Source organism: Chiloscyllium plagiosum, chromosome 4, assembly GCF_004010195.1.
Source record: "Chiloscyllium plagiosum isolate BGI_BamShark_2017 chromosome 4, ASM401019v2, whole genome shotgun sequence".
Lineage (NCBI taxonomy): Eukaryota > Metazoa > Chordata > Chondrichthyes > Orectolobiformes > Hemiscylliidae > Chiloscyllium > Chiloscyllium plagiosum.
In genome coordinates, this window is record NC_057713.1 from 74,507,641 (window position 1) to 74,535,015 (window position 27,375).

A 27,375-nucleotide genomic window follows, 5' to 3' on the forward strand; every position below is an offset into this window, starting at 1 on the left:
GGTACAATTAATTAGGCTAGCAAGTGATTCTCAGCAGGTGATATTGACTGTGCAATACTGTAGTTGATAATAGGTTATAGTGAAATGGCAGCGCAATTTACTTTGCAGTAATTTTAATGGAGTTGAAGAAGGCAAGTGTTGTAAAATAGTTTGCCAATTTGCTATCACTCAATTTGCACTATTAGAGTCAAAATGATCAGCAATATATTTGAAGATGTAGTCTCTATGCAACATTAATATCTCAAAAGCCCTGACTTTATCCGAGATGGTAGCAAATATTGAAATTTATCACCTTTTGACTGAATTCTACCTCATAAATGTTTACCTAAATGTGACTATCAGCTTTTGCTTCACTACCTGGTATTAGCCAGCAAGAATTACTAGTCACTTAGTTAAAGGAGTATTTGAGAAAAAAAAGCTTCACTCTAAATGTTAGGTATTAGTATTGGGTTGTTTTCGTATCATTGATGTGCCTGTGTGGAAGTCTCATATTTGCTGTTCCTTGTGATACTTTTTGAGAACATGTAACATTCATGGTTCTCGCCTCCTAAAGGAGCATTTGGTTGGCAATCAGGGCAGCAGTTTTGGGTGACACTGCATACTGGATCTCAGAGGTGCAATGGTTGATCATTGTCTAAATTGAGATCAACTAACTCCTCAAAGACTGGGTATATGCTTCATGCGTTGGAGGGCTTAACTACTCAGTAGTTAACTTCAAACAGGAAATTATTCAAACTATGAGATTGAATTGAAGTTTTTAAGACAGGGAAAACCATTCGCAAAAGATCAGCTCGCCTTTAAGTCATGAATATATGATTTTCCAACACTAACTCCTCCAAATACTGAAAGTAGAACAACTGACCAGCTACTGCAGCATAGTTTTCACCCAGCAGAAATAGGTAAAATCAATTCCAATGTTTAAATGAGTTGTTGTTATAATGTTGCCCATTTAATTTGGTTTCATTTGCAGAAACATTAATCCCACTGGATAGTAAATGAAGTCATTTAAATAAATATTTAATTTATTTTGAACTGTTTCAGGAAAGTAGATCACACTACATTTATAACTGTTAACTGCAGATGTCACATCTATCACAATGATAAATGAATGTGCTTTTCATTAAAAACATAACATAGTTTTACAAATTACAGATTATTTTGATTCACACAATGGCTATTGAAGCTGTTTAGGAGTGCAGTAATGACATTTATTAATTTTTAACAGCAATTATCATTACTGGTGGATAACATGAATTAATACTGTATTACTGAACGAACCAAATTCTGAAAATAGGTGATATTAGAATGTAAATCAAAATATTAATCAAAACAGTAAGTACTGTATGCTAAACCATCCAGCCACTAGGTGTTACACAAAGAATAGACAACTCAAAATATTTGGAACATCTCTTTTCTACTCAACTGATCTAGATGGATATTCTCAAAATCATTCTGTAGGGCCTTTGATGAACTCCATGATTTTGGAAACAAGGTGCTCCTTCTTGTCCCTTGTTTTCACAGAAACACCATGACTTTTCAGCCAAGATTGAAGAGTAACACTGTTCAGTTTGGACAGCTGTAAAAAAAAATTAGGACTATTTACCCAGACTCAAAACTACATTTCATCTTGGTTCAGTAGTATAAGCACAACTTTCTTCCTCCATTTTATTCACCAATAAGAACTCATTCCTTTCCCGTATACTTCACTGATATACTGTAAGACAGCCTGTTTGAAACAGGATTCTGCTCTACTGATAGTTAATAGTGATCTAATACAATATATCATCCAGAGATGAGTAACAACAGATTCTAACTAGAATTCTCCTAACCTACAACAAAATATTCACAGAAACCTGGAGGAAACAAAGTAAATGCAATTTATGTAATTTTCCAATATTTTCATCGATACTTCACAGAAGGTCCACTGCTCTATACTCTAGAAATTTAAAACAGCTGGGAAAGATAAGTTGGCCCAAGTGAAACTACAATTTCCTCCATCTAATTTACTCTAGTATACTGCTGATAGTGGGAGAAACATTAGCCAGGAGTTCACTTGCTGTTTTCTAAAAGTGTGTAAGATCTAATAAAGTCATAGGAAAAATCCAAGGGGCTTCAGCTTCATTCTTCATTGTCACTGTAATAATTACTCAGTGCTAGACTGAACTAAGATCATGTTATCAATTTAGTGGTCGAAAAATGTAACAAAGGGGTTTAGGTGCAGATTTTGAGATCAAATGAGAGGTTGTATTTAAAGAAAGACAAAGTCAATAGAAATGTTCTGGCACTAGCACTTTAAAAAGTTATAGGCATGATAAACATAACTACAGAGTGACATATAGATAGGAACAATAATCTTGAATTTGATGCATTAAGAGAGTGACAAGGACACATGACAAAGGAGTTGGAGGCAATGCAGAGCATGATGCAAGCTTTGCACAAACTTCAGTTTATGAATGGTTGCTTTTCGGAGGAAAGCAAGGAAACAAAATGGAGATGATAAAAGCAAAGTTTCAATGATGACTAAAGTAAATTAAGGATGAAGGAGGCATTAGTGCAAAGGGAGTTCTCAGTAGTAGCAAGAATATGGATTGAGAGTGTCACATGACAGAGGTTGCAGATTTTCAAGTTCAGAATGAGCTACCCTGCCCCCCCCCCCCTAACCTCACACCTATCCCATTTATCTCTCAGCCCCCTTGGGCCACAAGCTTCATTCCCGATGAAGGGCTTATGCTCAAAATGTTGATTCTCTTGCTCCTCAGATGCTGCCTGACTGGCTGTGCTTTTCCAGCACTACATTCTTTGACTCTGCCATTGGCTTTATCAGAAACTCTGGTACAGAGGAATGCATAGAGGCTACAATGTAGACAGCATTGAAGTGCATACATAGACTATGGTTCATAAGTGGGTAGAGATAGGTCTTGATGTGGAGGTTGGCAAAGAAGTTTCAATGTGGAAGAGAGGCTTTGATTTTAAGGGTAAGGTGGTGACAGTGAGCCTTAATGTGGAAGGGGAGAGGGGCCAGTGGTTGTGAGGTGACAGTGTTAGTGGAAGGAGGAGCAAAAGGGTTACGAGAATGGTCATTTCCTTGTTGGTTTGTCAGCTCCCATTTCATTGCTAGATTTCTTGACCTCTAGCAAATCCATGTAGTAGTGGTGTATTTTAATACAAATACCCAATTTGTATTAGTTAATCAAGTGTCCTGAAATCAGCTGCCATAAAATCAGGCATGGTTGTGTGAATGGCACATGGGATGTGTTCTCCTGTTTCCATCCCTCTTACTGTCATGGGGTTTTATTCTGAGGTTGATGACTCATCTTTCAGATACCACACCAACAAAATGCGTCATTACTCATGATCTGTTATTGATGCAGTCAAAGATATGGATGAAAAAAGTAGTTATTGATATTGGCAACCATATAAAAAGAAATTCTATATGGATAGTACTGCTGAGAAGATAGATGCCAATTGGGAAGCGAGGATAGCTAAACATGAAGCATATTTGACTGTGATGAGGATTCTGAGAATGTACGATATTTGTACAATTCTGCAATACGAAAGTAAAAAAAATGATGGCGGCCCCAAGATACTACATTCTCTGGCTAATATCGAAGGAGAGGAATATTAAAGTATTCTGCATAGAGTTGTTGATCGAGGTTTTCTATGGAGGAAGGTAGGAGAACAGTTGCATTCCTAAATGCTTTCAGGCATATTTGACATGCTTGGCAGAATGTGACACAGGGTTGGTAGCACTGGATGCTGGGAAGCTTGCAGAGCTGCCTCCCACTGCATTTCCCAGTTCACAAATTTCTTGTCCATTAAGACAAGACAATAAATCTCAGTGAAATGTTTCAGGGAGCCTTCACAAGATACTTTTTCAACTTGGTTCATGAAGTTACCAGGATGCCACTGGAGAGACTTTGAACCTTGTTAGTGGACCTGCCTTTCAATGGCATTTTACATGTAACCAAAGCTAACTTGATTGAGAATATTCAGGGTTGGCTAATTATGGTTGTGCTTGCAAATATTACGTTCTAAAAGCTCTCCTGATCTATACAGTCACAGAGTCATAGAGATGTATGGCATGGAAAATAAGACCAGTCAGTTCAACTTGTCCAACCCAATCTAGTCCCACTTGCCAGCACCTGGCCCATATACCTCCAAACCCTTTTTATTCATATACCCATCCAGATGCCCTTTAAATGTTACAACTGGACGAGCCTCTACCACTTCCTCTGGCAGCCCATTCCACACACGCACCACCACCTGCGTGAAAAGGTCGCCCCTGAGGTCCCTTTTCTATTTTTCCCCTCTCACCTCAAACCTATGCCCTGTAGTTCTGGACTCCCCCGCTCCAGGGAAAAGACTTTGTCTATTTACCCTATCCATGCCCCTCATGATTTTATAAACCTCTACAAGGTCACCCCTCAGCCTCCGACACTCCAGGGAAAATCAGGCTTAGCCTATTCAACCTCTCGGTTTAACTTAAATCCTCCAACCCTGGCAACATTCTTGTAAATCTTTTCTGAACCCCTTCAAGTTTCACAACATCCTTCCCATAGGAAGGAGACCAGAAATGCATGCATATTCCAACAGTGGCCTAACCAATGTCCTGTACAGCCGCAACATGACCTGCCAACTCCTGTACTCAATACTCTGACCAATAAAGGAAAACATATCAAATGCCTTCTTCACTATCCTATCTACCTGCAACTCCATTTCCAAGGAGCTATGAACCTGCACAGCAAGATCTCTTTGTTCAGCAACACTCCCTAGGATCTTACCATTAAAGTGTAGAAGTACTGCTAAGATTTGCTTTCCCAAAATGCAGCACCTCGCATTTATCTAAATTAAATTCAATCTGCCACTTCTCCCCCATTGGCCATCTGATTAAGATCTCGTTTTGCTGTCCAATACACCTCCAGTTTTGGTGTCATCCACAAAATTACTAACTCTACCTCTTAAGCTCACAGCCGAATCATTAATATAAATGACGAAAAGTGGTGGACCCAGCACCTATCTTTGTGGCAGTCCACTGGTCACAGGCCTCCAATCTGAAAAACAACCCTCCACCTCCACCCTCTGTCTTCTGCCTTTGAGGCAGTTCTGTATCCAAATGGCTAGTTCTCCCTGTATTCCATGACATCTAACCTTGTTAACCAGTCTCCCATGGGGAACCTTGTCGAATGCCTTACTGAAGTCCAGATGGATCACGTCTACCACTCTGCTCTCATCTAGAGTGTAGAGTCTACCACTCTACACTCCTTGTTACTTCTTCAAAAAACTCAAACAAGTTTGTGAGACATGATTTTCCACTACAAAGCCTCGTTGATTAACCCGAACCAGTCTTTGCTTTCCAAATACATACACATCCTGTCCCTCAGGATTCCATCCAACAACTCTCCCACCACTGACGTCAGGCTCACTGGTCTATAGTTCCCTGGCTTGTCCTTACTACCTTTCTTAAATAGTGGCACCATGCCAACCAACCTCCAGTCTTCCGGCACCTCACCTGTGACTACCGGTCATACAAATATCTCAGCAAGAGGCCCAGCAATCACTTCCCTAGTTTCCCAGAGTTCTAGAGTACACCTGATCAGATCCCGGGGATTCATCCACTTTTATGCGTTTCAAGACACCCAGCACTTCCTCCTCTGTAATATGGACATTTTTCAAGATGACACCACCTATTTCCCTACATTCTACATCTTCCATGTCCTTTTCCACACTAAATACTGATGCAAAATACTCTTTTAGTATCTCCCCCAACTCCTGCGGCTCCACTCAAGGCTGCCTTGCTGATGTTTGAGGGGACCCTATTCTCTTCCTAGTTACCCTTTTGTCCTTAGTGTATTTGTAAAAATCCTTTGGATTCTCCTTAACTGTAGTTTACCAAAGCTATCTCATCTCCCCTTTTCGCCCTCCTGATTTCCCTCTTTAGTATACTCTTACTGCCTTTATACTCTTCTAAGGATTCCCTTGATCTATCCTGTCTATTTCTGACATTTGCTTCCTTCTTTTTCTTAACTAAAGCCTCAGTTCTTTAGTCATCCAGTATTCCCTATACCTACCAGCCTTTCCTCTCACCTTAATAGGAATATACTGTCTCTGAACTCTCATTATCTCATTTCTGAAGGCTTTCCATTTTCAGCCATCCCTTTACCTGCAAACATCTACCTCCAATCAGCTTTTGAAAGTTCTTGCCTAATACCGTCAAATTTCACCTTCCTCCAGTTGAGAACTTGAACTTTTAGATCTAGTCTATCTTTCTCCATCACTATTCTAAAACAAATAGAATTATCATCGCTGGCCCCAAAGTGCTCCCCCACTGATACCTCAGTCACCTGCCCCGCCTTATTTCCCAAGAGTAGGTCAAGTTTTGCACCTTCTCTAGTAGATACATCCATATACTGAATCAGAAAATTTTCTAGTACATGGTTGACAAATTCCTATCCATCTAACCCCTTAACACTATGGCAGTCCCAGTCTATGTGTGGAAAGTTAAGATGCCCTACCACAACCACCCTATCATTCTTACAGATAACTGACATCTCCTTACAAAATTTGTTTCTCAATTTCCCTCTGACTATTAGGGGGCCCGTAATACGATTCCAAGAATCATTCCTTTTTTATTTCTCAGTTCCACCCAAACAACTTCCCTGGATGTATTTCCGAGAATATCCTCCCTCAGCACAGCTGTAATGCTATCCCGTATCAAAAATGCCACTCCCCCTCCTCTCTTGCTTCCCTTTCTGTCCTTCCTGTAGCATTTGTATCCTGAAACATTAAGCTGCCAGTCCTGTCCATCCCTGAGCTACGTTTCAGTAATTGCTATGATATCCCAGTCCCATGTTCCTAACCATGCCCTGGGTTCATCTACCTTCCCTGTTAGGCCTCTTGCATTGAAATAAATAGTTTAATTGATCAGTCCTACCTTGTTCTCTGCTTTGTCCCTGTCTGCCCTGATTGTTTGACTCGCTTATTTTCTCAATTGTACCAGTCTTAGATTGATCTCTGTCCCTGGGAAAATTCTGCCCATCTCTGTGATATCCTTGTTCCTGGCACCAAGGAGGCAACACACCATTCTGATTTTTCACTGCTGGCCACAGAAATGTCTGTCTGTGCCTCTGACTAGAGTCCCTAAACACAATCGATTTCTTGGAACCCAACGTAGCCGTCATTGCACGAGAGCCAGTCTCAATACCAGAAACTTGGCTGTTCATGCTACATTCCCTTCTGAATCCATCACCCCCTACATTTTCCAAAACAGCATACTTGTTTGAAATGGAGATAGTGCAGGAATCTTCTGTGGCTATCTGCCTGCCTCTCTTACCTTTCCTCGAGTTAACCCGCCTACGCGACTGTATCTCCCTTCCTGTAACAGCCATCCATCACACCTCCTTACTCTTGTAAATTCCTCATTGCCTCTATCTGTTGCTCCAACCATTCCATTTGATCTGATAGGATTCGCAACCAACAACAATTTTTGCAGAGATAATCTTCAGTAACAAGTAAACTCTCCCTAAACTCTCACATCTGACAAGAAGAGTATATCAGCGTATGGCGCTAGAAAAGCACAGCAGGTCAGGCAGCATCCGAGGAGCAGGAAAATCAATGTTTCGGGCAAAAGCTCTGATGAAGAGCCTTTGAACAAAACGTCGATTTTCCTGCTCGTCGGATGCTGCCTGACCTGCTGTGCTTTTCCAGCACCACACTCTCGACTCTAATCTCCAGCATCTGCAGTCCTCAGTTTTGCCAAGAAGAGCATATCATTCTACTAAGGGCAATTTTTGCTTCTTCCAATCTGCAAACCCAGAAAATAACCCCGTCTTATTGAGATTTATATTGAGATTTATTTTTAAGTTTAATCAAGAGATATATCTCAGCAAAACATATAATCAAGAACAAGCCCACTCTATTCACTACTGCACTTATAGCAAGGCCCCAAAGCCAAACTTAAAACTATTCACTTATCTGTCTCTGTGCTGTGACCTCTCCCAAAGAGGTTCTTCCAAGATCAGTTGTGAATCAGAGATATCCAGCACAGCAATAGACCCTTCAGTCCAAATTGTCTGTGCCGATAAGATATCCTAAACTGATCAGTCCCATGTACCAGCATTTGGCCCATATCCCTCAAAACACTTCATATTCATGTTCTCACCCAAGTGCCTTTTAAACGTTGTATTTGTTCCCGCCTCCACCATTTCCTCTGGCAGCTCATTCTATACATGAATTACCCACTGCGTGAAAACATTACCCCTCAAGTCCCTTTAAAATTTCTCCCCTTGCACCTTAAACCTATGCACTCTAGTTTTGGACTCTCCTACTCTAGGAAGAAGATCTTGATTATTCACCTTTACATGTCCCTCATGATTTAATAAACACCTTTAAATTCACTGTTCAGGCTCCGATGCTCAAGGGAAAAAAGCCCCAGTCTACCAGTCTCTCCAGACAGTTGAAGCTTCCAATCTCAGTAACATCTTGAAAGGGTTCAGAAAAGATATACAAGTTTTGCAAGATCTTTCCGATAGCAGGAGACCAGAACTGAATATAGTATTCTAAAAGTGGCCTCACCAATGTCTTGTACTCAACATACTGACCAATAAAGGTAGGTTTACCACCGTGTCCACTTTCGAAGAACTATGCACCTGGAGCTGAAGTCTCTTTGTTCAGCAACATTCCTCAGCGCCCTAACATTAACTGGATAAGTCCTGCTCTCGTTTGCCTTACTGAAGGTGCAGCATCTCAAATACTATTTCCAAAACGTTATCAGGGCTTATAGCCTTTGTAGTATCCACTTGCTTCAGCAGAATCATGATCATGTGGATTGAATCAATTGTTTAAAGACTGGCGTCTGTGATGCTGGAGATGTCAAGAGATTATTGGAAAGTCTTCAGCCTTGTTGTTTGCACAGATATGCTGCAGTCTCTTGTTATTGAGGATGGAGATAGTTGAGGAGTCTCAATTCCAGCTCGGTGCTTTTATCCAACTTTATTTATGACTGGATATAGGCTGGGGAATTTGTTTCCCTGGAGCCTAGATCTGATTCATTGATTGTGGGATTATAGAGTCATAGAGAGTCATAGAGATGTACAGCATGAGTCTCAATTCCAGCTCGGTGCTTTTATCCAACTTTATTTATGACTGGATATAGGCTGGGGAATTTGTTTCCCTGGAGCTGCCTTTCTGTTCGACCCTTGCTTGATTGTTTAGATCTATCTGTTGTATCTGCTTTATTGGAGGTCATGGAAGTAGTCTTGTGTAGTAAATTAAACAGGTTGACACCTCAGGTTTAGGTATGTCTACTGCTGCTCCTGACATGCACTCCTGCATTTTTCATTGAACAAACACTGATTTCCCAGCTTGATGGTAATGGTAGAGCATGGAATTTACTTGGCCATGAAGTGGTGTTGAAAATAATTCTGCCTCTGGTGATTACCTACTGCGCCTCGTGGACTTTCAGTTTTGAGTTGCTAGACCTGTTCAAGGTCTGTGCTATTTAGCATTGTTGAAATGCCACATGGCATGATAGATAATATCCTTAATATGAAAATGGGCTTCACCTCCGCAATGTCGGTGCAATGGTCACTCCTCCCAAATTGGTGAGGATGTGATGAAGTTGCTTTTTCTTCTTGTTGGTTTCCTCATTACTTGCTGAACAGAGAGACTAACAGCTATGTCATTTAGGACTCGGCTAGCTCAGTCAGTAGTAATAGTGACATTCTTGGTGATGGATATTGAGATCCTTGCACTCAAGTACATTCTGTCCCCCTGCCAACCTCTATGCTTCTTCCAAGTGGGTTTCAATAGAAGGATTACTACCTTGAAAATATATTGCCATTCCTTCATCACTGGTTTAAAACACTGCAAATTTCTATCTAATAACACAGCATGTGTACCAACATGAGATGGACACTACCAAGTCAAGAAAGTTGATCAACACAACCTTCTCAAGGAGACTTAAAAGATAGACAAGAAATCTTTGCTCTTACCAGTAATGATTGCATCCCATGAAGGCAAACAAGGAATTGTATTTACATTGCATGTTTCTCAAATTAAAAGGCATCCCTGAGCAGCTCCAATGTACCACTGGAATGTAGTTACAGTTTTGTGACATGGGAAATGGGGCATTAAAATTTACGTAGCAAACTGTCAAACAACAATGCATTCGGAAGGATAGTATTATTTTGGGTATTGTTATCGCAAGGCTCACATTTACTCGGATCACACAGACAGCAGTCAATGCTAGGAGGAGATCTGGTGTAGAAAATGAAGTCACCAGAACAACTTTTGTATCGTCTATTCCAAAAACCTGCTACACAATTATTTCTGACAAAAGCACTGAAATAGTAACATAGAGAGTTTTGAGAAGATTTGTAGCTCTGGTTGAGGTTCTGGATGTAACTTTGCTCACTGAGCTGGAAGGTTTACTTTCAGATGTTTTGTCACCTTTACTGGGTAACATCAACAGTGAGCCTCCAGTGAAGCACTGATGTTATGACCCACTTTCTATTTATATGTTTAGGTTTCCTTGGGTTGGTGATGTCATTTTTGGTTCTTTTCCTTATCGAGTGTGGTTAAGGGGTCTAAGTAGATGTGTTTGTTGATAGATTTCCGGTTGGAAATGCTATGTTTCTAGGAATTCTTGTGCGGTTCTCTGTTTGGCTTGTCTTAGGACCCATTCTCACTAGTATCCTTACATACAGATGAAGAAGGACACCACTTCGACTGGGACAACATATCCTTCCCAAGACAAGCCAAACAGAGGCATGCACGAGAATTCTGAGAAGCACGGCATTCCAACTGGAACTCTATCAAGAAACACATTGATTTGGACCCTATTTACCTCTGAGAAAAAGAACAAGAAATGACATCATAGGAAATGAATCACCAACCCAAGGAAACCTAAACAGATAATTAGAAATTGGGTCATAACACCAGGGCTTCACCAGAGGCTCACTGATGATGTTTCCTAGTATGGCGACGAAGCGTCAGAAAACTAACCTTCCAGCTCAGCGAGCAAACTTACATCCACAGTAACATAGAAATAAACAATGCAAAGCAATTCAGCTCATGACGTTTGAAATCAAGGTGGAAATAATCATCAATTCACTTGCAAATGAGGTCATTATTATGCAAACTAATGTGACCCTCTGGTCTGTTTCCCTTTCTGTAATGTCTACTGGCTTTATTAAAAGTTTTTCCTTAAAATTTGAAGATGGACTTTTGCAGTGTGTCTTGATCCTGACACAAACCAATTTTTGTTTATTTTAGATACTGCAGTCTTTGAACATCTACACACCAGTCTGGATTGTTTGTTATCATTCTCAATTCTCATTTTCATTCTTTTGCACACAGCAGCAGATTTTGGCTTTTGCCCAGTTAACACACCATACTGGAGAGAAACTGGTCCATAATGGTGTTCTCTGAAACTTGCTTTAAAATTCAGGCCCAAATTTCCTGGCAAGCGGGAGCAACAAATTATAAATACATTGTCTTGAATTTTCATGGAAAGTGAAATTGCATTGAAAATAATTTTCATGCGAGTGTCAGTTAGCTGGACAACTGGTTTGCAATGTAACACCAACAGTGTGGGTACAATTCTTGCAGTGGTTAAAGTTACCACGAAGGACTAGCGATGGGAAATGCAGGGTTAGAGGGAGGGCGTGGGTCTGGGTGGATGCTCTTCGGAAGCTTGGTGTGAATTCAATGGGCTTAATGGCCTGCTTCCACACTGTGGGACATCTATGATTCTTAAGACTCTTTCTCAACTCTGCCCTTGCCTGAGAGATTGGTGACCTTCAGGTTAAACTACTAATGAGACAGCAGCCCTATTGTCTGGTAGGACTATGGTGACTTTATCTTACTGACCTATCTAATAGTCCAACAGATGAGGATTCCATGAAAAACATCCATATCTTTATTTCATTTTTGTCCTGACAGGCTTTAGCGAGCAATTCAATGTCTCAACTTTGTTTCCATAAGCTACAGAGAGAATGGCCATGCACTGATAAATATCCTCAGTGGATAATAAAATACTTTCTCACTAGATTGATTGAGGATAAATTTTAAGGTATTAACTATTTCTCAGATACCTGATTATGTTTTGCATGTGCTGCTACATCAACATCCTGGATAACTGGTTTAGATTTTGGTTTCTTTGGAGTTGAATCTGTTCCTTTCTCCTGTGATTGAGAAACCACAAAGTAAAATACAAAAAAATTCAAATATCTTCTACCTAGATAAAAGGTCAACCATCAAACTATATTTTCAATTGGAAATAATAGAAACTTTTAGATTACCCAGTAGTGATGCTCCAATCAATTAATGTCATATTGTCAAAAGAAATTGGAGCAGGAGTAGGCTATCAACCCCTCGATATTGCTGTGCAAGTTGATAAAACTACAGCAGATCTCACATGCCTGTAACTTCACTTTCCTGTATGGACCCCATGTCTTTCACTCAGCTTTGAATATATATTAGGAGAAAATACCAAGCATAATGAATTCTGTGAGAGAAGAAATTCCTCCTCAACTCTATCTTAAATGGAGCACTGTAGCAAGCCCAAGACAGAAATGTTGGCCAGGAAACATGGTGATGTCCTGAAGTGGCAAGCAACCAGAAGCTTGGGGATATTTTTGTGGACAGAGCACAGGTGCTCTGCAGAGCAATCATCCAGTTGCATTTCATACATCCTGTATGTAGAGAAGATAGTATGCACTGTGAAGTGAGAGAGGCATAGGGCAGGGTGACACTAGGCACATGGATACACAAGATGGCCGCTGAGCCATCAGTTGGCCACTTGACACATAAATGGACCACAATATGGAGAGAGACAGCAGAGCAAATACAGACACTGCTTGGGGCCACCAGAATGCCAGCACAATGCGCTCACAACCTGGTTGATTAGGTTAAGGCGGTTGGGGGAGAGAATACATGAGTAATGTACACTGTCCGCCTAGGTTTCTGGGTCCAGCCATCTTGTTTTATAGAAATGCTAACAGCTTGATACGGACTCAATACAGAGTGCTAACTGCCAGGGCTGCAATAGTTGTCCTTCTCAGGAAGAGTGATTAGCGCCCATTACTACAGCAATGGACGTCCGCGCAGACATTGAAACTAACAACAACCATGCTGAAATTAACAAAGGCTGCGTTGGAACTGACAATGACTGTATCCAAACTATCAATGATTCTGCAATGATTACCATAAACAAACCATGTTACAAAGAAAATAATCTCATCACTGACTATTGTATCACAAGATGTGTAAAGGTATCTTAACGCGTACACTGGGTCGAGAAAAAAAAAATCGCAGCTGACCACTGTGTTGTTGGTGTCTTTCTCTCCCCAGAGCTCCGGTATTTCCTTGTGCAATAAACTCTGTCAATGAACTCCGACTCTGAGATTTGTGATTTTCCCCATAACAACTGAATACAGTAGATGAGATAAAGTGAAATGAAGGTAAATTGCTGATTCACATGGAAAGTGTCTGAATCTTTGGTTAGCAAGAGGGTTTGAGGTAAATGAACAAATGTTGCACCTTCTATGGTTGTATGGGACAATGCTGTGGTAATGTGGGCACCTGCTGGAACTGGAGGAGAAGAAGACCAGTGCACCCCGCAGGATACAGTCCCTGAGAAATGGTGATAAAGGAAGGGTGGGGAATATTTGTGGTGGCATTTTACTGGAGGTAGCAGAAATGGTGCCTCATGATCTTTTGGATGTGGATGTTGCTGGGATGGAAAGTGAGGACTCGGACCCTATCATTGCTGTGGGAGGGAGGAAAAAGGGTGAGGGCAGAAGTGTGAGAAACAAGTCAGACACTGCAAACAGCTTTGTCAACGACAGCATAGAGAATTCTTGGTTGAGAAAAAAAAAAGCACATTTCTGAACACAACCCAGCCACTGCTCAAGATGGCACCATCAGAACAGATATGACAGAAAAGAATGGAATGGAGTTCTTATGGGAAGCGGGGTAAGAAGATATACAGTCCAGGCAACTATGGGAGTCAATGGGGTTTGTGGTAGGGTAATCATAAGTAGTGTGATCAGTCAAAATCCATTCACCTTCGTATACCAATAGCTTCCAACTTCAAACCATCCTGCGTAATAAACAAATCATTTGACCAAAACAGACAATTGCCTTGAGATTAAAAGAGGATTAAAGTTTGGAAACCTGCAGGATAAAGAGGAACCATTCCTTCAGCCATAAGACCGGAACTCTTCAACGATCAGCCAATCCTGAAAAGGATTAATTCATTTTCATTTGCAAAGATTTACATCCACAAAAACTTGGGTCATACCTCATCTGGAATGCAGAAACTTTTACATTGTTTATCCGAGCATTATACATCATGCTTCTGTGCAGAGGGAGTTCAGTGTCATTGTGCATTAATGACAAAACGTTGCTTTGCAGATGCAACAGGTAACTAAAAAGGCAAATGGAATATTGCCCTTCATTGCTCGAGAGATGGAGTTTTAAAATAGAGAGTTATGCTGCAGCTGTGTAAGGTGCTGGTGAAGCCACACTGGAGTACTGTGAACAGTTTTGGTCTCCTTGCTTGAGAAAGGGCATACTGGCACTGTGGGGGGCACAGAGGTTCATCACAAGATTGATTCCAAAGTTGAGAAGATTGCTTTATGAGGGTTTGAGTAGAGTGGGATTATACTCATTGGAATTCAGAATGGGGGTGGGGGAGTGGGAAGAGAGGTCTGAGAGAAATATATAAAATTATGAAGGAACTATATAAGATAAAAGCAGGGAGGTTGTTTCCACTGGTGGGTGAAACTAGAACTAGGGGGCACAGTCCCAAAATAAGGGGGAAGCAGACTTAAGACTGAGAAGATGAGGAACTTTTTCACCCAAAGGTTTGCGAATCTGTGGAATTCCCTGCCCAAAGAAGCAATTGAGGATACCTCAGTGCATGTTTTTAAGGCAAAGATAGATAGATTTTTGAACAGTAAAGGAATTAAGAGTTATCGTGAGCAGACGGGTAAGTGGAGCTGAGTACATAAAACAATTAGCCATGATCTTACTGAATGGCGGAGCAGGCTCAATAGCCAGGTAGCCTACTCCTCCTATTTCTTATGTTTTTATACTCAAAGGACCACGAGAGAGGACTCACCTTGAACTGTGATTCATGTTAAAGAACTGTAATTTGAACAAATTACTTACTTTCTGCAAATAACAAATCATATTGTATCTCTAAAATCCACATTTCCTTGTGTGTATGTGCACCTATGTCGGTGATGGAGCAAATACAACAGCAACTTTTTAAAAATCATTTGGCTAGGTATGTAGACAGCAAGAGTTTAGAGGGATATGGATCAAATGCAGGCAATTGGAACTAACTGAGTGGGCACCATGGACTAGTTTGGGCCGAGAAGTTTGTTTGCATGCTGTCTTACTCTATGCCTTCACATTACAGAGCATTGTGTGATTAAATGTTATCTTTTCATGATTTAAACGTATCCAAAAGAGTGTTCATGTTTGTTACTAGAAATGACAACACTCAAAAAGTACTAAATGCTTCTTTGAAAAGAAATATTGTTACAGACAAAGAGGTACAGAAAAAGTACAAAATTATTACTGCCACCTCTATCTGTCCATAACACAGTCCACATTACATAAGGGTAATCTTTCCGATGAGCAGAAACTTTCTGCTAGCATTATGACAGTTGGGAAATTGAGTGATGATTCATCCTATTAGTTATAAACTCCTCTGTGAGATCTTTTGGACAGCCATAAGTCATTCACCAGAGCAATCTCTTGATATCTTAATTAAGGTGAGACCGTGGTACACGTTCCACTTATTGGTGGGTGAAAAGGAAAATTCAATGTCGCCAATTTTAACCTATTATTCACAGATTCTGCCATGCAACTGGGCTGTTAAAACTATAAAGATCATTAAGGTGGAGCTGCCAAAGCTGACTATTTGTCATTTTATCAAGTTATACAGAACTGAATTTACAATGTAGAACAGGACCTCTGCCCCTCAAGAGAATAAGTTGGGGTTGAACCTGTCCTTGCTGTCTAGCTGTTAATTCCTTTAATAAATGACTACCACCTCAAACCAGGAAGGAGATCCTGCTTTCATGTGCTGCTGGATGGCCAAAAGCTCTCTGGTTTCAGCAGTGCCAGCAGAAGCATTGGCCATCCCCAATAGTGATGAAGAACTGAACAAAATTAAAGTGTAGAGTATTTTCGGCAGGGCTAGGATAGCAGTGGAAGTTGCTGGGCTTACAATGTAGTACTGGCCTCCATCACTGGGGAATGAAGCCCTAAGTTGACATTAATTTGCCACTCTTGGCTTCAAATGTTTCATGGATAGACAAGTCTCCAGGTACCTCTCCTGCCTCTGGTAAAGTTTTGACAGGATCAATGGATGAGCAGCATGTGCATAATAACTATGGCATTGCACCCAATTTTACAATCCGCATCCACTAACAACTCAGTCTGAGTGTTGTACAACCGAGCCCTAGATCAGCAGGGTTTCTTTAACATATATTGTACATCACATCATCAGTCCCCAAGTGCACTTTTTAACTGGATTGTCTAATTGGGAAATGGGAAGCAGGAACCCACCAAACTAATCTGGCAGGCAGGTTGATCAAGAGCGGAACAAGGTAATAAGCTGCACATTTTTAAAATCACTTCCCTTTTAAGATTAGACAACGCGGAGTCTTGTCCAGGCTGCAAGACTCCCACGTTGCAGTATCACCTCGCATTCCTCCACTGATACCATCCTCCCAACTCCAACCCAACCGTATTCATTTCCCAAAAGTGACGTTGGGATGGGGTTGGGAGGATGATATCAGTGGGGGAATGCGAGTGGATATAGGTGATATTGCATTTGTGTTTAAGCAGGTCTTGAAGAATTGTTAATAGGGCAGATTTGCATTCCATCTCTCTGGCAAGCTCTGATCAGAAGTTTGTTATATACTTGCAGTTAAAGATCATTCCCAGAAACACAAATCGCACATGTCAGTTTAAAAAAATGTCAAACACTAAATGTTGCAACAATGAAAGCTTACTTTACATTTCCTTTTCTCAGCTGTTTTCTTATCACAAAAATTTTTTTGCGTCAAAGTTTTTAAGTTCAGATTTTGTGTTGGCACTTGTTTTTCTTGCTTAAGTGGCTCCTTTACATCAAACATATGGAGTACCTAGAAGACGAAACACAAATAGTGCAATAGGGCAGGAACCAAATTAATTAGTTTTATAATTAATTAGTTTTATGTGAGTTAGAAAGAGTCTGTGAAATTGTTCATTGTGAATTATCTAACGAATGAAACACAATGAAGAGTTTCAGGATTACATGACAGATGAAAACTTCCAAGAGAATGTTTTTTATGCATTTACAGACCACAGACAGCAGAATGCATATATTTAAAATTGTATACCTTTCATGGTTATTCAGTAAGTATTGTTTTTATTTCTAAACGTAAAATTTGGGTAAAATCTACAATGGTAGTTCAAACATATACACAAACTGTGGGAGTGATTTGATTGGTTAAGCATGCGTTTTATTTTATTCAGCGCTTTCTTGCATTTATGCTTGATACAGTTGATTCATATTCCCCACCTATGAAGTTCGTATTTATTGGTGATTAATCAATATGAAACCTACGACAATCAGAAAGTGTCAATGAAATATTGTTAGAGTAAAAAACCGAATGAAGTCCTAAGATTGTGCACTTTTAAGAAGTAGTTATTATTACAAAAAACCTATATCTCCAGCACTAAAGGTCAGAGGAGGCAATATGTCTGTGCTAATCTATAAACAATAATGCCTGAAAATCTAATGTTTAGATCTCAGTGAAACTTGAGCTAAACACTATTGGCCAAGGAAGAACAGATTAGTTTTTAAAAGATTATGAAGATCCAGATTTTGGATATTGTTTTGATAGGATACATTAATATTTTGAGTTAATGTGAATTCACTTTCTTTTAGAATGTTGTGGTTGTTTGATTTAGTTTCTTATGCTATTTGTTCAGGTGCTACTGTTTAATTTGATGTAGCTATCCAGGTTTTCAGAGCAGGTTGTTGGATGTGGATTGACATTTCATTATTATTTCTCAGTGAGATGAAAGTTTTCAAAGAAAAAAATTTTTTTTCCAACTTTTCCATAGAGCATCAACCAGGCAGGGAAAAGTTACAAGGAAAAGTCACAAAGTCGTAATAATATTGATTTAACACAGTGAGGCAAAAATTTGCATTCTACTGTTGTCTTCACTTGTTTTTGTTGTCATTAGCTTTTGGGTAAGGCTGACAAGATGAGAATCAAGGTTTAGGACTTCATTTACTAAAATAGACTGAGAAGTTTAAGAGGCAAAACAAAGACATCTCCAAAAATCTTGCAATGTGAGGGGAAAACAACAATTTGTTGTGGGAATAATTCAATAGAACATGTCTCAGTAGTTAAGGAGGCTAGAATTACATTAAGGTCACCAGTTGTCCTGATGCCACCCCTGAAATGTTTACAACTTAATAGGTGTTGGTAGAAACCTATGGTTTGGAAGCCTTGGTTGAGACAAATGATTTTTGACAACATTTGCTTTGGTCCATTCAATTGATGGTAAGGATTACGTTTGTTGAGGTTCTGAACCTGCTGATGTAAAGAAATGTCTTATAGAAGGATGCAGCTGACAGAATACAGCACACAAATACATGCTATGCTAACTGGTTCAACTAGGGTGCAATTGCATGGAGACCAGGTTTCTTTGCAGTACTACAGCATTTTCATACTATAGTCCAAGTACATGATAAGTCTCATTTATTGAGTAGAATATAACCACTATAAACTGTCATGAATTCTGAACTTTACTAGATGATTATGTTTCAAATGTTCCTTTTAAGTAAAACATAACATTTTGAAAATAAGGAAGGCAAATTCCTGATAAACACTAGTTTGGAGAAAAGTTGATGCGATTAGGTTGCCATAGGAGGGGTAACACAAACAAAAACTCACTGAAGTGTCAAGTGACAATTTTAGCAGTTTAACAGCTTTAATACCTTTCAAAGTATGGCACAGAGTAAAAGAAAGCTGCCATCGAGATGCAAACAAGATAACTGAACTCTCCCAGGAACATGGTGTTAAGTATAAGAAAAACTCTCTCTGAGGAAAACAGTTTTATCATAACCAGCAAAATTATTTAATGAGCCGGAGTACAGGAATTTCTGAAACCTCAAGACTGTTGTGAACTAAAGGAGGGGGACATTTGTTGAGGTGGACCTTGCTAGCAAAAACCATATGGTGGAATCTTAGATGTGGAATGCATAGTTCTCAAAAGACATTTCAAAGCTTTGATTTGGTTTGCCTAGGGAACAGGCAATCCTCTGTTAGGGAATTGTTTACAACTTTGGGACAGTTCTTTTAATGCTACCAGAAGCCAAGTAAAGATGCTTGTAAGATCATTTAGTTGGCAAATGCAAAACATACCTATTTTTAACTTGATGCATTAGGTGTCAGGTAATTAATATTTAATCTATATTGATTTTAGTTTGTATCTTCTAGAGTGAAAGCCTTAAAAGTGAAATATTGTCCTTTTCTGTTGGTCATTTTGGTAATTCAACTGTTTTAGAAAGTTATAAGTATTTATGGAGATTGGAACACATCATGAAGAATTTCCACATAAAATCATGTCCAAGTGTGGAAAAGGGGGATACCGATTTAATTAACTCCCTGTATCCCTACTTCCAGTGCAATACCAATGTTCAACACAAAGTTAAATGAAAGGAAATATGTTCTTTCAGTTTGGAACTTGAATATCCTATGGTGGTGTTTACAGTAGATGGTTTGTATTTTATATCAGTAGAACATGCTACAATGCAACAAGCAATGTGAGACTTTGTTGTTAAGGGTGAGTCAAAATTATGTAGCCCACCATTACAGGTGGAAAATCTAATTGCTATAGGTAAACAACATTACTCTAAGTCATACAGCATGGAAACCGACTCTTTAGTCCAACCAGACCATGCCGAACATAATCCCAAACTAAAACTAGTCCCACGTACCTGCTCCATATCCCTCCAATCCTTTCCTATTCATGTATCTATCCAAATATCCTTTAAACATTGTAATGGTGCCCGCATCCACCACTTTCTCAGGAAGTTCATTCCATATGCGAACCACCCTATATAAAATTTACCTCTTATCTCTTTTTTAAATCTCTCTCCTCTCACCTTAAAAATGTGCTCCCTGGTCTTGAAATCCCCCACCCTAGGGAAAAGACAACTACCATTAACTCCATCTATACCTCTCATTATTTTATAAATTTCTATCAGATCACCACTCAATCTCCTACGTTCCAGTAAAAGAAGTCCCAGCTTATCCAGCCTTTCTTTATAACTTAAACCTGGCAACATCCTGGTAAATCTCTTCTGAACCCTCTCCAGCTTGACAATATCCTTCCTTTAACTTGGCGACCAGAACTGGGCATAGTATTCCAGAAGAGGCCTCACCAATATCAACGTCAACAGGACTTCCCAACTCTTATACTCACAGGACTGAGTAATGAAGACAAGCGTGGCAAATACTTTTTTAACCACCCTGTCTATATGTGATACAGATGTCAAAGAATTATGCACATGCACCCCTAGAGGTCCCTCTGTTCTACCCATGGCCCTACCATTGATTGGATAAGCCTTACCCTTGTTTGTTGTACCAAAATATAATATCTTGCATTTATTCAGATTGAACGCGATCTGCCATTTTTCAGTCCATTGACCCATTTGATCAAGATCCTTTTGCAATCTTAAAAAACCACCTTCACTGTCTATTATGCCACCAATTTTGGTGCCGTCCACAAACTTACTAATCATGCCTTTTATATTCTCATCCAGATCACTTAAGAAATGACAAACAAAAGAGGAGCCAGAACCAATCCCTGTGGAACATTGCTGGGAAGCGATGGCCTAGTGGTATTATCGCTGGACATTAGATCAGGTCCCATAGATTTATTCAGCTTTATATTCCTTAAGAAATGACAAACAAAAGAGGAGCCAGAACCAATCCCTGTGGAACATTGCTGGGAAGCGATGGCCTAGTGGTATTATCGCTGGACCATTAATCCAGAGATCCAGATAATGTTCTGTGGACCTGCATTCAAATCCAACCACAGCGGATGGTGTAATTTGAATTCAATAAACATCTGGAATTAAGAGTCTAATGATGACCATGAATCTGTTGTCAATTGTCACAGAAACCCATCTGGTTCACTAATGTCCTTTAGGGAAGGAAACTGCCATCCTTACCTAGGATGGCCGACATGTGATTCCAGACCCACTACAATGTGGTTGACTCTTAACTGCTCTCTGAGCAATTAAGGATGGGCAATAAATGCTTACCTAGCCAGCAATGCCCTCACCTTGCGAATGAATGAGAAAAAAGACTTCCAGTCTGAAAAGCACCATTACTCTCCATCTCCTGCCGTTAAGCCAATTATGTATCCAGTTGGCAAGCTCACCCTGAATCCCATGTGACCTAACTTTATTAATTAGTTTCCCATGTGGAACCTTGTCAAATGCTTTACTAAAATCCAAATAAACAAGATCTACTGCTCTACTATCATCAATCATTTTAGTAACTTCCTCAAAAAACTCAATCAAGTTTGTGAGATACAAATTTCCGCACACAAAACCATGCTGACTTTCCTTAATCAATTTTTGCCTCTCTAAATGTGCATAAATCCTATCTTTTTTAATCACTTCCAATAATTCATCGACAACGGAAGTCAGATTCACAGGTCTATAGTTCCCTGGTTTCTCTTTACAACCTTTCTTAAACAAAGGTATAACATTAGCCACCCTTCAGTCATCAGGTACCTCACCTGTAGTTATAGATGATGCAAATATTTCTGCAAGGGGTTTTGTAATTTCCTCTCTTACTTCCCACAATATTCTGGGTTACATTAGATCAGGTCCCATAGATTTATTCAGCTTTATATTCTCTAAGACCTCCCGAACTTCCTCTTCTCTAACATGAATTGCTTTTAAAACACTTCAGTTTATTTCTTTGTGTTCTCTAGACTCCATTTCTTTCCCCACAGTAAAAACTGACAAAATATTCATTTAGTATCCTCCCATCTCTGTAATGATCTTTATGAGGCCCTATCCTCTCTCTAGCTACCCTCTTGCTCTTAATGTATTTGTAGAATCTCTGGATAATCCTTAACCTTATCTGCCAATGCTATCTCATATCCCCTCTTTGCCTTGCTGATTTCTCTCTTAACAAATGCTCCTATATTCTTTATATTGATTAAGAGATGCAATTGAGTCAAGTTGTCTATAGCTAAAATCAGATTCTCTTTTGTTCTTGATTAGAAACTCAACGTCTCAAAAATAATGGGAAGAAGAATTTGAAAGAAATTAACATTAGTAAAGAGAAAGGGTTCGAGAAACTAATGGGATTAAACACAGATAAATCCCCATGGTGTGATCAATTTCACCCCAAAGTATTTAAGGAAGTAGCCTAGTTCTCTCTAAATGGATTGGAGGGTAGCTAATGTAATCTCACTATTTAAGAAAGTAGGCAGAGATAAAACAGTCAATTATAGATCAATTAGCTTGATATCAGTCGTGAGAAAAATACAAGATAGAGTTCAAAATAAAAGACAGAACAGCAGAGCATTTGGAGTTGAAGACAAGATCGGACAGAGGATTTATGAAGGCGAAGATAAGAGGGTGCCAGTGGATGTGGTCAACTTGGATTTAAGAAGACTTTCAATGGAGGACACAAGTAACAGATTAGAATGCAAAATTAAAGCACATGGGGTTCGATGTAGTGTCCTGACAAGGATATTGAACTGGTTGGAAGACAGAAAACAAAGAGAAGGAATGAACAGGTCTTATTCCGAGTGGCAGGTACTGACTAGTGGGGTACTGCAGGGCCAGTGCTTCCACCCCAGAAACTTATAATATGTATTATTGATTTAGATGAAGGAACTAAGTGTAACATCTCCAAGTTTGCACTTGACACAAAGCTGGGTGGGAGAGAATGCTTTGAGGATGATGCAGAGAAGCTTCTTTGAGATTTGGTCAAGTTAACTAAGTGGACAGATAAATGACAAATTGTAATATAATGTGGATTAATGGGACATCTCCACTTTGGTAGTAAAAACAAGAAGATAGATTATCTGAATGGCCACAGATTACAACTGGTAGGAGTGCAATGAGACATTGTACAGAATCGTTAAAAATTAGCACGTAGGTGCAGCAGGCGGTGAAGAAGGCAAATGGCATACTGGTCTTCATTGTGAGGGGATTAGAGGGATGTCTTGCCGCGAGTCCACAGAGCTTTGGTGAGACCACACCTGGAATATTGTGTGCAATTTTGATCTCCTGATCTGAGGGAGGATATTCTGTCTAGTGAATTAAAATTAGCTTTATTGTCATATGAATTCACATGAGTACAATGAAAAGTTTACAAATCGCCACTTATGGTACTCGATTTTAATTACTTCACAGAATAGTGTCTGTCAACTTTAGATAGCTACAGCTCCATCTTAGCAAGTATTTGTCATGTACTGAAAGATAGACTCTGCATATGAAAATTTCTGTATGCAAAGGTGTGAAACATTAATGAATGTTAATGGAATATTAACAAAAGAAGTCTAATTTATTTTAAATATAATGGCATTCTATTGTAAAGTAAGAGACTAGATATTTGGTGGGCAGCATGGTGGCACAGTGGTTAGCACTGCTGCCTCACAGCGCCAGAGACCTGGGTTCAATTCCCATCTCAGCCGACTGGCTGTGTGGAGTTTGCACATTCTCCCCGTGTCTGTGCGGGTTTCCTCCGGGTGCTCCGGTTTCCTCCCACAGTCCAAAAATGTGCAGGTTAGGTGAATTGGCCATGCTAAATTGCCCATAGTGTTAGCTGAAGGGGTTAATGTAGGGGAATTGGGTCTGGGTGGGTTGCGCTTCGGCGGGTCGATGTGGACTTGTTGGGCCGAAGGGCCTGTTTCCACACTGTAAGTAATCTAATAAAATAATTGGATCTTTTTATAAGGTTATTTGTAAATTTACAACTCTAAATCATTGAATACGGAACTAATATGTACCAACCTTTGTGTATAAGGCAATAAAATTCAATGCAGATTGAAATATTAAAAATACAAATTAGTTGAAACAATTTCTTATCTCACTTGTTTGTGTTGATGATTTCCTGTCATATTGTAATTCCAATTTGCACATGATCCATCAGAAATTACAACATCAGCTATGGTTTTGCCTCCCGTCTGGATAATCATGCTGCTCGGTTCTTGATTTTTTCCAAATGACTGAAGTAGTCTAGCTCCACATTTCATTTCTCCTGCAGCTCTTTCTGACTGGTGACTCCCACAGCCCTGATTTACACTTATCTTGTTATTTGAACTTGTGTTCTGGGCTGGTTCAGCACTTGGTTGATCCACTCTTATATTTGCTATTAATTGCTGCTTCTCTGGAATGTCTAACAAAGTAATTTCTTTTTCACTCCTGGATCCTTTTCCTTGCATACTGTTTGGTCTTTTTGTTTCTGTGTAAGCAGTTGATGAATTTAGAGTTATAAGTCTTGAATTAAATTTGACATCCTGCTTATTTCTACTTTCATTAGTCTTTGTACTAATGAACTGCTTATCTTGAAATAGCTTGCTTTTAAATATCGGTATAATCTTGTAGGCACTGGAACTATGGTTATATGAGGCTGACTGCACTTTCATCTGTTCAGGTGTACCTAATGTAGTAACTTGTAATTTTTCACACTGTAGAGACTGCTGAGAAAGCACACCTCTTTTATCAGTTGATCTCAATGTGCTCCCACACTGCATAATAGTATTCATTGAACTGGATTCCAAACTTGCTTTCAAATCAATTTTCTGCTTATTGTCCAAGACAATCTTTTGGCTTTCACTAATTGGACAAACTGAAGAACTTTGGTTGATGACGTGTTTGACTGTGGGAACCTGCGTTAAAGCAGTACTGAAGACAGGTTTAGTAGTCAGGTTTGGTGGTCTTGCTTGTATTGTCTAATTTACAAACAAATAAAGACAGTATAATATTATCATTAATAGGTTACAGATGTACCATAACGTGAAATACTTTTCTGTATGAATGTCATCTTGCAATCTCTTGCATTTACAAAAGGAGAAAATCAGGCTAAATGTTCTTGCCTCTAGCATTCAGAATCACCTCTTTGTATAACAACCTCTCATTTCCCCCTAAATAAAAACATAAAATGTTGGAAAAACTCAGCATGTTGGGTAGAATCTAGGGAGGTAGAAACAGAGTTAATGTTTCAGGTTTGTGACATTAAAGTCTTGTATGCTTTTCAGTTTGCATGTTCTGCACAACAAAGTACGGAGTTAGTGATACCTTAAGAGACCTAACTTCATGCATCCTCATTACATATATGGGCCTGCTAGTCACACCGTGAATCCAGGTACACTCATCAGCCAAACTACAAAATACTTTGGCTTCAACCTGCTGTACAAAACTTTAAATTTTGCATCTCCCCTATTCAGCTGTTTTACGTGTCATGGTTCACACTTCTGGAGGTTCCATAAATTAGAATCATTGAATCCCTAAAGTTCAGAAAAAGGCTATTCCGCCCACTGAGTCTACACCGAATCTCTGAACAGCATCCCACCCTATTCCTGTAAGCCTGAATTTACCATGGTTAATCTGCTTACCTCAAGACACCACAGTGCAATTTAGTATGGCCAATCCAACTAATCTGCTTTGTGGTTTCATCCACAAACATCTTTAGTTTGTGGATGAAACCACAGCATCATGCAGAGATGGACAGAATGTGTAAACCGTACACAGTCAGTCACCCAAGGCTGGAATCAAACCTGGATCAGCAGTGATAACTACTGACCTGTATGCCACCACTAAATTACATTCTCATTTTTTTTACTACTAAAGTTTCCAAAATTACTGTATATTTTCAGCATTTCCCGTTTTTATTTTAGATTTGGAGCAAATGCTCTGTCTTTGGAATGTCTCAATTAAAACATATATATATATATATATATGAGACATGAGAAAAGTGAAATTTGTTGTACTTAACTATTGCAGTGATGAAGGAGGCCATTTGACCTCCTGTGTCAACCCTGCCAATTGGAATCTCAATAAAATGCACTGAACTAGCCACATTCTTACTTTAAAAAGATACCCTAAAATTAAATATATTCCAGAGACTTCAGTGGTTCAAGAAGCAGCTCATTACTACCTTCTCCAAGGCAACTGGGGATTAGCAGTAAGTGTTGGCCTAACACGTCATGGCAGAATGAAATATATAATAGTGCATGTTTTTGGATCTAGTTTTAATTATTATCCCAATGCTATTGTCTGTTACCAAGTACGGAACTGAAAATGTGTTGCTGGAAAAGCGCAGCAGGTCAGGCAGCATCCAAGGAGCAGGAGAATCGACGTTTCGGGCATAAGCCCTTCTTCAGGAAGGCCAATGCCTGAAACGTCAATTCTCCTGCTTCTTGGATGCTGCCTGACCTGCTGCACTTTTCCAGCAATACATTTTTCAGCTCTGATCTCCAGCATCTGCAGTCCTCACTTTCTCCTCTGTTACCAAGTATCATTGTTCAACATTTTGCCAAATGTATTAATTTATTCTTACCTGGGAAATGTTGAGTTCATTGGTAGCATAGTAAGGTTTGTTGGTAATTTTTATTGGTAGTCCACAGAGACTAGAAAAGTTTACTTTTAGATCAGAGAAGAATGACGTTAGTACTGGTTCCAAATCCACTCTTGGGAAAAACTGGACAGGTTCAGTTCTAACACAACAGAAAGGGTAGCTGAACTGCATTATTAAGGATGTAACTGCTGACTGTGACAATAATATTTTGGCAATATTTATAAATCACATCTAGTGTGCCTTGAAGTTTCCCAATTCCTACTGTAAAAGTAGTCCTCCAATCCTTTAGTCTGGCACTTCCATTTCCATACCACCATCCTCCTTTATCTGGAAGTGAAACTCCCAGTTCAAACTAAATAACTTTCTACTTTTATTAAAGAAAGAAACATCCCAAACAGAAAGTTAATATTCAGATTCTTTGCATCTCAGGAGCATTAAAGTCTCAAAAAATTTAATTAATGGATCAAACTGTGGTGATCATTCAATTCACCACCGATTGTCTACTTTACCTGATCGCACTTAACAGAAGTAATTACAGGATATACAATGTTCCTCATGAACAAAAGTATTTATTCTGATATGGCTCCTCTATATTGGGGAGACAGGCCGCCTACTTGCGGAACGTTTCAGAGAACACCTCTGGGACACCCGGACCAACCAACCCGTAGCTCAACACTTCAACTCCCTCTCCCACTCCACCAAGAACATGCAGGTCCTTGGACTCCTCCATCGCCAGACCATA

The 27,375-nt window shown here is 39.5% G+C and overlaps 1 protein-coding gene across 1 annotated transcript in view; it reads right to left on the reverse strand.

Annotated features, from left to right (window-relative positions):
* Positions 1-1,305: 1,305 nt before the first annotated feature.
* Positions 1,306-27,375, reverse strand: part of LOC122549483 (uncharacterized protein C18orf63-like) — an 81,074-nt gene continuing 55,004 nt past the window's right edge. The window contains exons 9-13 of the mRNA XM_043689343.1: positions 26,616-26,793; positions 24,148-25,008; positions 17,034-17,165; positions 12,093-12,182; positions 1,306-1,576 (exon numbers count right to left, since the gene is read on the reverse strand). Of these exons, the coding sequence (XP_043545278.1) occupies positions 1,448-1,576; positions 12,093-12,182; positions 17,034-17,165; positions 24,148-25,008; positions 26,616-26,793 (1,390 nt within the window). The 3' untranslated portion in view covers positions 1,306-1,447. The remainder of the gene's footprint in view (positions 1,577-12,092; positions 12,183-17,033; positions 17,166-24,147; positions 25,009-26,615; positions 26,794-27,375) is intronic.